At 45.6% G+C, this 14,374-nt stretch overlaps 2 protein-coding genes across 6 annotated transcripts in view; one reads left to right on the plus strand and one right to left on the minus strand.

The window, feature by feature from the left end:
* CACNA1D (calcium voltage-gated channel subunit alpha1 D) overlaps positions 1-14,374 on the plus strand; it is a 2,225,258-nt gene that overhangs the window by 2,160,894 nt on the left and 49,990 nt on the right. For all 5 annotated transcript variants that reach the window (XM_069643624.1, XM_069643621.1, XM_069643623.1 and 2 more), the window contains 2 exons: positions 528-677; positions 9,299-9,462. In XM_069643624.1, the coding sequence (XP_069499725.1) occupies positions 528-677; positions 9,299-9,462 (314 nt within the window). The remainder of the gene's footprint in view (positions 1-527; positions 678-9,298; positions 9,463-14,374) is intronic.
* Positions 1-14,374, minus strand: part of CHDH (choline dehydrogenase) — a 1,156,730-nt gene that overhangs the window by 27,940 nt on the left and 1,114,416 nt on the right. The window lies entirely within an intron of this gene.

Here is a 14,374-nt window from a genome sequence, read left to right on the forward strand (position 1 = left end):
CCTGAGGTCGATATGGCTATATTGTAGGCCTCAGTGTAATTTCAATGTGTTGATATTTCTGTGAAGTTCAGCTATATCACTCTCATAGCCTGTAGGCATATCCAAATACCAAATAAATAAACAGTAGCTTTGCGAAATGTGCATGTTGACTCCACTTTCCAAAAAGGGACCATTGTAAATCCATTATTATTGCGCGACGGTGTCTGTGTGATGATTATAACCTAGCTCTATCAGGGACTGGGGGAATTCTGTCAACTGATGGAAGAAGCACATAAAGACATTGTTTTTGAACAATTTAAAGATGAAAAAGATTGGCAATAGTTGGATAGGAAATACAAATCTGGAATTCATAAAATAATTACAATCTAAATGTTCTAAATATCGTTGGGTCATTGTTCAGTTAACTTAATTTAGTACTGCTCATTTAAAATCTCATATTTCTTTGAATGGAAATTGCTGGAAATGGCTGTCTGTAGTTTCAGAATGTGACCTGATGTCTGTCCCAATAATTCATCACATCACTACAGGTCAAGTACAGGTGATGGTAATTTGCCAGCTATTTTCTGTGACGATCCTGACTTCCAGGACTACAGCACTGAAGATCCTTACCTGGGTGAGCAAGAATATTACAGCGAAGAGGAATATTATGAAGAGGAGAGCATGTTGTCAGGAAACAGGTAATTATAATTGGTTATTTATAACGTGCTTAAAACCGAAGAGGTTTCTAAGCTCAGACCCGATATTCGGACCTGTGTTGCTCTGCGTTGTCTAGCTTCCAAGACGAGCATATTGCCACAGAGCTATACTACCCGTAAAATAGAGACAATGGGCCTCATTATAAGTTTGACGGTCCTGGAACTACGGTACCGGTAAGCATGCCAGTACCGTAGTTCCTGGACCAGCAAACTAAGAGTTCTGCTCACGGGTGCCTTTGCGGCCGCCAGGTATGAGCTGGCAGCCGTACCGGCACCTGCGAGCAGAGCATGTCGGAGCCCTATAGGGCTCAAATGGGAATGGGGAAACATGTCTTCTAGCGCCCAGGAATGGGCAAATACCGGGTCCGGCAAGGCCGTAATGACCCGGTAATTGGCCATTTCTGGGCGTGCGAGAAAAATAAATACAGGGGGCGGCTGTGCCTGTGTGACAGGCACGGCTACCGCCAGCCTCGTAATGAGGCCCAATGTAAACTGAGCCCCATCTATTTGTCATCCCCTCCCCATCTCCAGAGCAATAATATGAGCAGTGATGACGGGAGTGCTGATTCCAGTTAACCTCTCTTCTAAAAATCAGTGTCCCCTAATTGGCTCTGTGGCACCTTCCCAAGCCTAAAACACAGCTAAGAAATGTGATGTCCTTTTATTCTGCACAGCAGACACAATTGAGGAATTGGTGTTCAAGTGGAAATTGTACCTGACACCGGTCAACCAAATCCATGGTGAGGTGGTCGGGTAGGAATGGCATCTACTCGGTAATATCCAACCCCTAAAACTGATGGAGCCATAGGCATCAACTAACCTCTTCATCACTAACCTCTTCATCACATCTAAGTTGAAAATGCCAGCACACATCCATATTATCACAGCTATGTGTGCCAGTACATGTTTGCTGAATGTGCATCATAGAAAGCAGGGACATTCTTATAACAGCCTGCGGATTATGAACTGTTCTTGTTTTCATTGTAGAATTCATCAATGTGTTGGAAGTGTGCTTGTCTGGTAACAGCCGGTAACTCGAGCCATGCAAGACATGAGCAAAACCTGAGATGCATGGACTTAGGATTCTTACGGGTCAAGGCCGCCCACCAACGTGTAGATTAACCATCAGGGCTCCTGCCACAGTGCTAATATAGTGCAGCCCAATTTCCTTTAAAACACGCATTGGCAAAGCCAACGGTTTTGGCTTTTACTGCTGCTCTTTGCATTTTGCATTTATAGACACCAGGGTGCAGGAAGTAGAGTGCAAAGTTTCAAAGAAGGATGCGATAAGGGTGGGGGGGGGGCAAGAGAATGAGAATGTAGCAAGGGAGGAAGCGATTGAGAGAGGAAATATAAGTCAGAAAGGTCGAGAGTGAAATGGTGAGCAATAAAGCGAGAGTGTGATAGAGGAGGGGTTAGAGAGAGTGGGTGTATTGTGGGTGGGTGGAGGGTAGAGAGAGTGGGGGTAGGTTAGGTGGGGGTAACAAGGGTGGGGGTAAAGAGGGTGGGAGTATGGTGGGTGGAGGTAGAGAGACTGGGGCCTGAGGGTAAATGTGTGGGTATAGGGTGGGTGATGTGAAGTAAAGAGAGTGAAGGTAGGGCAGGTGGGTGTAGAGAGAGTGGAGGTAGAGTGGGTGGGTGTAGAGAAAGTAGGGCGTACGCTGGGTGGGGGCAGAGAGAGTAGGGGTTAGGGTGAGTGGGGGTAGTGTGGGTGGGAATAGAGATAGTGGATGTAGGGTGAGTGGAAGTAGCTAGAGCGGGGGTAGGGTTGGTGGGGGGTAGAGAGAGTGGAGGCAGTGTGGTTGGGTGAATGGGGGTAGAGAGAGGGGGTATAGTGTGTGGGTGAGTCGAGGTAGAGGGGGTAGGGTGGATGGGGTGGAGAAACGGGGTAGGGTGGGTGTGGAAAGACTTGAGCTTGTTGTTGAGTGGGTGGGGGTAGAGTGGGTAGGGGGTGGATATAGTGTGAGTGGTGGTAGAGAGTGGGGGAAGGGTGTTTGTGGTTAGATAGAGAAAAGGTATGTTGGGTGGGGTTAGAGTGCAGGTAGGTTGGGTGGAGACTATACAAGTTGGGGGTATGGGTAGAAAAGGTGGGGGCAGGGTGGGTGGTTTTTCTTTATTTCTTTATTTATTTATTACATTTGTTGTACGCCCAGACCCTGAGGTATCACGGCGTATATACATTCAGAATCGGTAAAATCGTGGTAATTAGACAGTCATTAAAGCAACATATTAAAGAAGCAGTACAATAATAGTTACACATTACACTATACAATTCTGATTATCTCCAGTTTGGATACTTTAGTCTACAGTGTGGGTGTGAGAATAGGGAGCGTGGTGTTAGGGCTCAATTTAATATTGGTTGAATAACCATGTTTTAAGTCGTTTTTTGAATTGTGGGAATGATTGTTCCCTCTTGATGTTGATAGGTAGGGTATTCCAATGTCTAGGAGCGAGTACTTTAAAACTGCTGCCTCCTGCTTTTTCTCTTTTGTAGCGAGGGATTACAAGGTTTCGCTGTTGTTAGATCTTAGCAGTCTGGTATGGTGTTTCTTGGAGAGTGTGTTGAGGGGGTATTTAGGAGCTTTATTGGTAATACATTTGTGAGAGATGCAAAGGGTTTTGAAGAGAATTCTAACTTTGATGTGAAGCCAGTGGTTTTGTCTCCTGATATTAGATATGTGATCGTTTTTTTTTAAGCCTAGTGTAGCTCGGAGGGCTTTGTTCTGCAAGAGTTGGAGTTTGGCTAGGTTGGTGATGGACGTGCCTAGGAAGAGGATATTACAGTAGTCGAGCTTTGATAGTATGAGCGCTATTGCAAGTGTAATGCAATTTTCTGGTGTTAGGAATTTGCGACTGAGAGAAATGAGTTTGGCTGCGTGGGAGGTAGAGGAGGCTAGAGTGTTTACCTGCTTAGTCATAGTGAGTGTCGCGTCAAGGTAAACCCCTAAGGTCTTTACTTGTTTGAGCACTGGGATTGTGGTTCCGTCGATGATGAATGATGAGTATATTGGTTTAAGGGTGGTGAGTTTGGACGATGAACCTAGTATGAGTAACTCTGTTTTGTCATCGTTAAGACAGAGGGAGTTGTTTGCCATCCAGTTTTGGATGATTGCATATATTTCATTAATGATCAGGGAGTCTTGCTCATGGTTGCCTGTTAGTGGGATAAGGATCTGGGTGTCATCAGCGAAGTTGGTGTAGATGACACCCATAGCGTCCAATGCTGCAAATAGCTGTTTGGTGTAGGCATTGTATAAGGTTGGGGTGAGACAAGAGCCTTGAAGAACACCTAGCTGGACTGGTATAGGTTCTGCTGATTCTTTTCCAATGGCAACTCTTGAGGTCCTATCTGCGAGGAAAGATTTGATCCACTCTGTGGCATTATTGGATAGGTTGAAGTTGTTGTTTAGGGAGGTGCAGAGTTTGTCATGGTCGACCAGGTCAAAAGCTGCGGAGAGGTCAAGGAGCATGAGTAGGCAGAGTTTGCCTGACTCTCTCGAAGCATCCATTTGGATCTTTAGGTCAAGTAGGGCTGTTTCGGTGCTATGGTTAGGGCGAAATCCTGACTGACGGTCGCCTAGCAGTTGGTGCTGTTCTAAGTGATTTTGAATTTGTGAGTAGGCAATTTTATCGATAATTTTCAGTAGAAATGGAACAGTACTTATGGGTCTGTAGTTGGTGGGGATTGAGGGGTCCAGGGTTGGTTTTTTAAGGAGGGGAGTCACCCAGGCTTTTTTGATGCTGGTGGGAACTGTATTTGAGCTAAAGGATGCATTAACAAATTCCGTGATGATGGGTGATAGTGTGTGGGCGCATAGTTTGACTAGATGTGAGGGGAATTGGTCTTCTTTGCAGTTGAAAGCTTTGAGTTTTCTGATGGTATCAAGTACTTCTTTGTTGGTGACTGGGGTAAATTGGAATGACTGGAAGTGGTCAACGTGGGAGTGCTGGCTGTTAAGTTGGGTAGAGTTTTTCCTGCGAGGAGTGTTTTTTTGCTGTCTATTTTGTTCTGAAGAAGAGTAATTTTGGAAGCTAGCGCATTTTGTATTGTGGTGCACCTGGCACTGCTGAAATTATGGGGTGCTGTCACTTGTCAGGGGTTCTCAAGCTCTCTGAGAATGGAGAAGAGTTCTTTGCTGTCAGAGTTGGCGTTGGTTATGCGTGTATTAAGGGCATTAGCTTTGTGCGAGATTATGGCTGTTTTATATTTTTTGTTGGCTTTTATGAATTCCTGTGCTGATTTGTTAGTATTAGTTTTCCTTTGTAGGTGCTCGAGTGATCTTTTGGCACGTCTGAGGGTGACTAGTTTCTCGTCAAACCAGAAACAGGATCGTTTATCGGATTTCCGCGTTTTAGTGGTGTCGGGAGCAAGTAGATCAATGGTACTAGTGAGGCTTTGTTGATAGCAATTTGCTAGGTAGTTAGGGTTGTTGGTGTTCGGGGTGACATTGGCTAGGATCAGTTGAAGGGTGGGTGAAAGGTTGTCAACTGTAGGTTTTTTGATATTTCTAGCTTCAAAGGTATCGGGTGCCTTGGGGCTGGTGTAGTCAGTGGTTTTATATTCCAGGGTAAAAGTGATGATAGAATGGTCTGACCAGGCTACCGGGAGGATTGACTCTATAGTAACTTGTGAATTGAGGGATAGGATCCAGTCTAGTGTCCTGCCTTTGGAATGAGTAGGTTTGTTAATCAGCTGGGTAAAGTTCATGTCTGACATGGCTGTGTGGAAGGCGGTCGCGTTCTTGTCAAGAGCATCATTGAAACCTAGGTTGATGTCACCTAGGATGATGCATTTAGTCTTGGGCTTAATAAGGGGCGTGAGTAGAAGGGGAATGTCTAGACTCGGCTGGCTAGTTTTGTTGGGCAATCTGTATATTACTAGGAAGTTAGTAATAGTTTTAGGGTTGGGGGAGAATTTGGCTAGAAGAAGTTCATAACCCTGTACTTGTTCCAGAGGGCTAGCTCTGAATTGCAGAGCTGTTCTAGCTATTATTGCCACTCCGCCTCCTTGGAGGTCATTCCGTCTGTTCTATGGATACTGTACCCTGGGGGGATGGCAATAGCTAGTAGAGGTCCTGCCGCTGGGTGTAGCCAGGTTTCGGTGACTACTAAAAGGTCAAGTTGTTGATCTACGATAAGGTCATGGATTTCTATGGTATTAGCACATAGACAGCGAGCATTGATGAGTGCACCACTGATCGGAGGCGTGGGCTGAGTGGTGGGTGTGGTTCCTAGGTTAGGGAGCTGAGATTTGTTTTTGGCTACTACCGGAGGATTGTTTTGTTTCCTGACGGAGGTTTTAGATGGTATATTGTTAGTGGATAAGGCTAATTTGGTGCTGGTGTCTTTGTTAGTGATGGGTCTGGGCGTAGCTCTAAGTCTATTTAATCTATTTAGTCCCTGAGAGGGAATGGTTTTGTGGTTGGTTGTGTTGCATGCCGGGGATAGAGAGTTGTGTCGGGAGGGAGTGGAGGGGACTTTTGGGGTGGTGTTTGAGATGTTGTCAGTGTTGTAGTGTGCATTTGTGAAGGGAAAGGGGGGAGGGAAGGGAGGAAAGGCGTGGGGCAGGGAATGGGGTTGTAGCGTTGGCAACCTAGTCTAACGAGTCCACCGTTGAACGAGGTGAAATGACCTTCTGTATAGGGAGTTTGGTATTATGCAGAATGGGAACATGATGATGGTTAGGAGAGTTAGCAGCATTGGGCGTGGTGGTTTTGAACAGAGCTGGTGCTTATTAGGGTATGGGCTGGATGGTTTGGTGATCTGCACTATGCTGGTCTGGCTTATAGGTGTTAATTGTCTCGGGTAGGGTAGAGCACAGCTTACTACTGGTAGCAGCATCAAGTGGACAGGTAGCAGCTAGCAGGGTCAGTGGGCAGATAGCAGGATGCTACAGTACCAAATAAGGCGTGGGTAGGCTAATTCAAATGCATTGCCTGTGCAAATAACAAATAAGGCATAGGTGGGCTAATTCAAATGCAGTGCCTGTGCAAATAACAGATAAGGCATAGGTAGGCTAATTCAAATGCAGTGCCTGTGCAAATAACAAATAATGCATAGGTGGGCTAATTTAAGTGCAGTGCCTGTGCAAATAACAAATAAGGCATATGTAGGCTAATTCAAATGCAGTGCCTGTGCAAATAACAAATAAGGCATAGGTGGGCTAATTCAAATGCAGTGCCTGTGCAAATAACAAATAAGGCATAGGTGGGCTAATTCAAATGCAGTGCCTGTGCAAATAACAGATAAGGCATGGGTAGGCTAATTCAAATGCAGTGCCTGTGCAAATAACATATAAGGCATAGGTGGGCTGATTCAAATGCAGTGTCGGTGCAGATGGCAAATATGGAAGATGCTGGTTCAACTAGATATTTAAGTATATTTAGGCAAAGGTGGGCTGCGCCTCGTGTCGGTAAAAAAATAGAGGCGGTACTGTCTAAAGACAGATAAGTAGGGCAATAGCGGTGCGGGAAGTAGTTGCGAGGATGGCAGCAGGCTGTGGTGTAAGGCTTATGTGAGTAGCTCTTTTATATTGACATAATACAGTTTGCAATGTTATTAGCGGTTACGGTTGTGCATATGGCCGATATGAATCAGGAAAATGTCAGTGGTGCCGAAGCACAACAATCTTGGAGTCTGCTGTGGGTGGGCGCGTTAGCGTTGTTCATAGGCTTAGTGACAGAGGATAGGGTAGAAGAGTACTCACGACTGGCCTGTGGTCTAGGCAGTGTCTTCTGGCAAAGGCGGTCCGGCGGTCACGGACAGGCACAGACAGGCTTCCTGTGCCTTAAGAGGGGCCTTCGCAGAGGCCGGCTTGCGCCTTCCGATGCCAGTGGTGTGGAGATGTGGGCCTTGCTCTCCAATCAGGAGCAGGCAGGTTGCTTAGCAACCTAGAAACAACAACAGGAGGCGGCCATTACCAGCGTCACCATGCGGTCAATGGCGCCTGCACAGTTGACTGTGGCTGTGTCTCGGCGTGTGAGGGGATCTCGTAGTTGGTAGCACGGAGGAGGATGCAGGTTGATAGTGGGGGCAGTGGGCACTGCTAGTGGGCAATGCGTGTGGCCTTACCCAGGCAGTACGTATAGTAGCTTTTGTGTTGGTATAGTAGCGCATCAGCGTTACAGGCCGGTATCAGTGCAACAGAAAGACGGGGATCACAGACGGGCTCCTGCCCTCCTGGCGAACCGATGAGGAATGGGGTTGAGTTAGAGAAGTTGAGGGCAGGGTGGGTGGGGGTAGAGCGAACTGGTATTGGGTGGGTGGGTGTATGATGGTAGTTTGTTTGGGGGCATAAAACATGAAGAACAAAGCAGCCTTGGGAGGACTTCTCAAAAGTAGCACAAAATAGCCCAAACAAAACCAACCGGCACACATTATGGAGGTGGAGGGATAATTTGGTGGTAAAGTTTGTGGGGTAGGTGTGGGTAGAGAGAGTGAAGGTAGGGGTAGAGAGAGTGGGTTGGTGGTTAGAGAAAGGCAGATGCATCAAACAGATCTCGCATCAAAAAGTAGCCCAAAAACAGCCCGATTTTCCAAGCAAATATAGAAAATATTGTTAGGGAACTTCACATTGGGTAGTATGGCAGAGGAGTTTGGAAATAAATATTTGTAGTTTGGCAGTTTCATGTCATGGCATTGCTGGTTGCTATAGCATCCAGATATTCTCAGTTCAGAACCCCCTTTCCCTCTCTCTCTTCTGTAACAATGGTTTCAGCAATTGTTTGGCGCAAGGCCACAAAAACTTGCCAAAACCAAAAATGACACCTGTTGGCCATCTCGGGGGTGTGGAGCAGTGTGGTGAGTGACAGAAGCAGTAGCCTTCAGGTAAACAAAGTGCGGTGTGAGGAGGGAGTTTTTGGGTCAGGTGGGAGGTAGGGTGGCACAGGGGTCTATAGGAGGGGCAGAAAAGAAATGGCTGACTGGGGAGAGGCAACGGCAGCTTACGGTGGAATGCAGGCTTTTACTGGCTAGTATAGCCTGTGTTCCAGCCAATGGAATTGCTCAGTTCCTCTCCCCAGGGTACTAATGGCTGTTGAAAAGAGCGCATTGGTTTGATGCCGAGGAGGGACAAATAAAAAGTGATGAATAATGAATGGGAGCGTGCATTGTTCTGAAACGTATGCAAATCTTTTTTATTGCCATTATTACACGCTAATGTGGGTGGAGTTCACACATCCATGGCCTAACAAATAAAAATTGGCCACATATACGCCAAATACATATACTTTCTTTGAGAATCCACTAACTCACTCGCTCACGTCTAGTGTAGTCAGACTCAAAAGTGAGATCTCGTAACTGTGTAGAGTAGGAGCTGAAAAAAGCCCAAACTGAAATAAAGAAAACAAGCAAAGTGAAACATAAATAATACTATCATCCTTACCTAGAATAGAAAAAAAGAAAAAATGCATTTAATGGTTAAAGAAATGTGTTCAAGTATAATCCCATGAAGCGATGGTGCTAAGAAAATAGTACATTTTATGATTTGCAGCCCTAAAGAATCTAGGCATGTTCTGAAATCTAGAATGTAGGCATGTTTGCATGTCTGTGGAAAGTGTCTTATCGTAAATCATGTATTTTATGGTCTTTTTTTGTTTACTCAGGCAAACATATGATTACCATGACAGATACCAAGGTAATGATGTAGATTATGAAAGACCCAAGGGTTATCACCACCCATATGGCTTATTTGAGGAAGATGATTCACAGATTTTCTATGACTCAAGAAGGTCACCTAAAAGACGGTTACTACCTCCAACTCCTACGTGTAAGTACAGTAAACATTTGTGAATGTATTTACTCATCTAGCATATGTAATAAGTGGAATCATAAAAAGAGCATATTCCATTGCTATCTGTTGACATTGGTCACCTTCTGGCGTATACATGCATGTAGGCCCAGAAAAATGTATTTAGCTAAACCCAAAAACCATTGTATTTTAAGGCTGTTCATAATTTGATGAACCATCTGAACGTTTGAAAAGTTTGAGTGTTCAATGCAGATCAAGATCATTACAATTTTCCATGACTGAATAACATGCTTTGACTATTCCCTGTCGATAGGTTGGACATCCTCGGGACGGTTGAATTGCAGTTCAAAAGTACACTGCACTCATTTCAGGAGCCTTTCGGCCCCATCTTTGGGTTTTTACCCTTTATCCAATATGGGGGTTCCCCCTAAACTCTGTCCACGTAAGCTGTACATACTTTAGCGTTTTCTAAGAGGAAGTCCACCAGCAGTTCATTACATGGCCTGCGGTAGCGGCCATGTGGTTATGGTTAAGTTGCTAAACATATAGGAAGAGCACTTTTTGGGTGGCTTATAACTTTGCTGCCCCTGGAGGAATCCTCACCAACTTATAGGGGGGGGGTCCCCAACATTTTTTTTTCCCCCATAGACTGCATGGAGAAAAATCGTTGCTCATGCCTACAGCCCAAACCGTTGGACGGATTTTCACCAAATTTGCAGCAGGAGCGGCAGCTTGGTCCCGAAAGAGTGCTTTTGTAAATTTGGTGGAAATCTGCCCAGTAGTTTTTGTTTTTTTTAAATGACCAAAAAGTAGGTCCCAAAAAATTAGTAATATCTATGTCCGCTCTGCTGGCACACTTCCCTGTTCGCTCCACGGACAGGACTCCGATTGGCTTAGAAGGCAACGTTGTGTCCGCGAACATCGGACGCTCCCACTGATTGGATGGTGAAAAGCATCAAGTGCGTCAGATTTATGGAAACGCCCGCCATCTTGGATTTGTGGAGAGCGGCCAGTGTCCACGGACATCGCGGTAAAAACGAATAAAAAACACAACATTGCACTTGTCAAACTTATAAAATAATCTCTGAGGAGGTGTGAGGGGTGATGAGGATGGGATGGGATATGGATGCAAGAAGAAAAAAACTGGTGTTTTTCACTGTGAAAGCCCACGAACGGTTCGGATGTTTGTGAACAGTCCTGTGAAGTTCGCGGACACCTCTGCATTACAGGGTTTGTGAAAAGCAGTTCTTGGATGGCTTATAACTTTGCTGCCACTTAATGAAACTGCATGAAATTTTGTAATTTTATTCCTGACCTGATTCCGAATGAGTTTGCCAAGTTTGGTGGGATTCAGTCAAGAGGGGGGAAGAATTTGAGAGGGGGTCCCAAAATAATGTAAAGGCTTATAAAGGAGGTGCCATTTGACGAATCTACACTTAATTTAGCAAACTGATAACAGATCCAGATAAAGGGGCCAATTCATGGAATTAATGTGCGCTGAAATTGTCAGCGCAAGCGTGCGAAAGCGTGCAAATCGCAGTGCCAGTGCGAAAAATCGCAGCGAAACCCGCGCACAGCGATTCATGGAAGTCCGTGCGCGTGTAAATCCCAGGATGTGCGCCAAAATTCTGAGTGGCGCACACGTCTCCAAACAGTGTGCGCTACGCACACAGCGAAATCGCACATAGCGCGGCGCACACAACAAAAGTAGGAGGAACAGAGGGCGTGACACGCGGAATGGGGAACAACGCGTGAAAATGTGGGCGTCACGCCCACACACACATGTTCAAAACAAGTATTCATGGATTCGAACAGGGCTAACGCGTGTGCCAAAAAAGACGCGCTAATCCGGGAACACGTACGCCAGCAGGAAGCAGGCGTACATGGACCCGCACAGCATAAATGTGCGCGCAAACAACAAACAAGCTCAGACGCCAGTATGAATATACCGTTCCTAGCAGCAGTGGTCGTGGGATACCGCAGGAGGAGGAGGATAGTCAGGCCCAGAATTTTCACACCCAGAACCAGCCTTTTTGGGATGCCTGATGACCACGTGTATGGGAGGTACAGGTTTCCACCTCACATAATACAGTGAGTGGGAGATGACCTCACATCACCCACCCTGTGCTCCCAAGCACTCAGCCCCCTGGAGAAGGTCCTCAATGTACTGCACTTCTTGGCCACTGGATCATTTCAGCGGACAAGTGCTATAGTGGGGGGGTGTCACAGGCCACGCAGTCATGCTGCCTACACCAGGTCTTGGCCATCATGACTGCACGCCCATCCGTCCGCAGGCACATATACCTGCCCAGAACACCTGTAGAAAGGCAGGCTGCCGTCCAGGATTTCTACAGGGTGGCACAATTCCCCAAAGTCCTAGGTGCCATTGATTGCACCCATGTGGCTCTACGTCCCCCCAGGGCATCAGAGCACATCTATAGAAACCGCAAGCACTGGCATTCCATCAACGTCCAGGTAGTATGTGATGCCAAGGGAATCATCACCTCAGTATATGCCAACTATCCAGGGTCCACCCACGACAGTTTTATTTACAGAATGTCAACCCTAAACCGGGACCTAGAAGCTGGGCGGCATGGCGATACATGGCTGCTCGGTGAATATAAATGCAACAGCACATGCATGCATGTCAGATACTGAGTAATGTCACAACCCCACTAATGATACCCATCACCACCTCCCCAGGGGACAGTGCCTACCCTCTAAGGACCCACATTGAAAGGGACCCGCAGGCGACCCTGACGTCTATGGAAACAAGGCGGGTCACCACACACGATAGAGACGCCAGACACAAGGTTGTATTCCCAAAGCTAGGGTTTTATTGCAAAGCAAAAGTCTCAGTTGGCCAACTCGGTCTCACGCCCCACGACATGTATCTCTAGACCTCGAGGGACGCAAGAGAGTGAATTACGTACATCAGTTACATATTTACAAAATGCATACCAAACAATCAGCTATGACATGTTTAACACCCCTCTTTATTGGGTTTCTTTGAACTTGGTGTGATGATGGACATCTCCGACCACTATGACACCTTCAAACATCTATTCTAGTAACAATTTGCAATTTGTGAGTGCGTAGGCATCTTTCGGTTATTGAATAGAACACAGCGCTTCTGTTCTTGGAAGTGAACTACATACAGGGGGGGGAGTTGCATTCCGTACCTTGTTATCTATCAGGTGCTATTCGCGTCCTGGGAGCCGACATGCTCTTAGCGGGCTCAGCAAAGCGGGGCCGTTAGAAAAGCATAATTCAAGCCTTTAGCGGTATTATGCTAACATATTCTACCATATAACGAGGCTGGCTGGCAGCTGTGAAATGATTAAATGCCCTGCAGCTCTGCTTCAAGGCAACAGGGAGGGAGCCGGGCATTCTTCCTGGTGCTGCCTACGTTTGTGTTTCAGCGAACTCTTGTTATCCTCTCGGCCCTGCGGCCTTGTCCTTTTCACATACAGACAACAATGTTCCACAGTCGAGCAGTGTAAGCGAAAAATATACTGCGAAGCAATAGGAACAGAAAGCAATGACCAATGGTTAGAAAACAAAATGGCGATTCTTGTTACATCAAAATGGCCGTTCATTGGCAAACTCGAAAACCTATATTCTGTCGTATCGTGCATGAGACGGTTGGTCCATGGCCACCAAAATGCGTTTGCGTTCTCAAATTAGAGGTATCCGTATTTCTAGACTGGCAAACCCTCCTTTGGCCGTATGCCAAACGTCTCATCTATTTATTGAAACCTCCTCTAGCGATGATGAATCTGAAGTACTTATGCCTGAGTCTCGCATGCTATCGTGGACATCATTGTCTTCATCAATATCTATTGCCATCAACTCTTTCACTACTCTCATCTCATTTGGGTCTGGGCTAGTTCGATCATGAGGTTGTTTTTTCTTTGTTATCATATGCATGCATCCTTCCGTACATCCCTCAGTTACCTCTGCACAAACCATGGGTAAACAATTTATACAACAACAGCACGTTAGGAATATTCCGAACACCACTACTAATATTGAGATCAACTTCCATCCCCAAGATCGTAGTATTCCCCAAAACCAAGATCCTATTCCCCAGCTCCCTTCTCCTGTGGGGAGTTCAGAGCTTAGAACGTGCATTTTCTTTATTGCTTCAAAGATCGTGGGGGAATAGTCATCGACATAAACGCAACATGCTGATCCCACTATTTTGCAAATTCCCCCATGATCAACCAGGATATCATCGAGAGCCATTCTATTTTGCAGTGTCATTAACCTGATTCCTCTTTCTTCCAACGTCATGTTAAATAATATATCTGTTGTTGTGTTTATTGTATTCTTTAGGATTCTGGACAGTTGCCTTATATTATAGGAGTTCACTATCTGTCCTAAGAATGGAATGAATGATTTCGCTACATCAGTTGCTATTGAAACACCTTTGTCAGTCCTTTTGACTCTAGTTCTAGATAATCTGGCCATGGCTGCTGTTTCTAAGAGGAATACTCCCGTGAACAGTAGCCATAGGTAACATGTACCTCCCCAGTTTCTGGGCAACCAAGGGTATGCTTTCTCTCCACATATAAAATAAACTGTATCACCTACGTATACTGGTTCTATTTCCCATTTTAGTACCACTGTATTCATACAACCAGTATATGTTCCGACTGAAAAAGAGCCTTTCTTTTTTAGACAAAAAGGGACAGTTCTTGGGCTATAATTCACTGTGTAAAATGGGGGAATTGCATCTTTGATCCCTTCTGTTCTTACATGAAACGTCATTACAGATGTTTTTTCTGGCGGGGACAATCTATCTCGTCTATTTTGTCGTGTTATCTTCCATGTACTTTTCCTCGTGAGCTCTGGGGCTATTACTTGTGCTTTATGGAAAATGGAACAACCCACAGTCTTCATTATTATCTCCTCAAACTCATTCATG

Source organism: Ambystoma mexicanum, chromosome 2p (genome assembly GCF_040938575.1).
Source record: "Ambystoma mexicanum isolate Mex_15411 chromosome 2p, UKY_AmexF1_1, whole genome shotgun sequence".
NCBI classification, from domain to species: Eukaryota; Metazoa; Chordata; class Amphibia; order Caudata; family Ambystomatidae; genus Ambystoma; species Ambystoma mexicanum.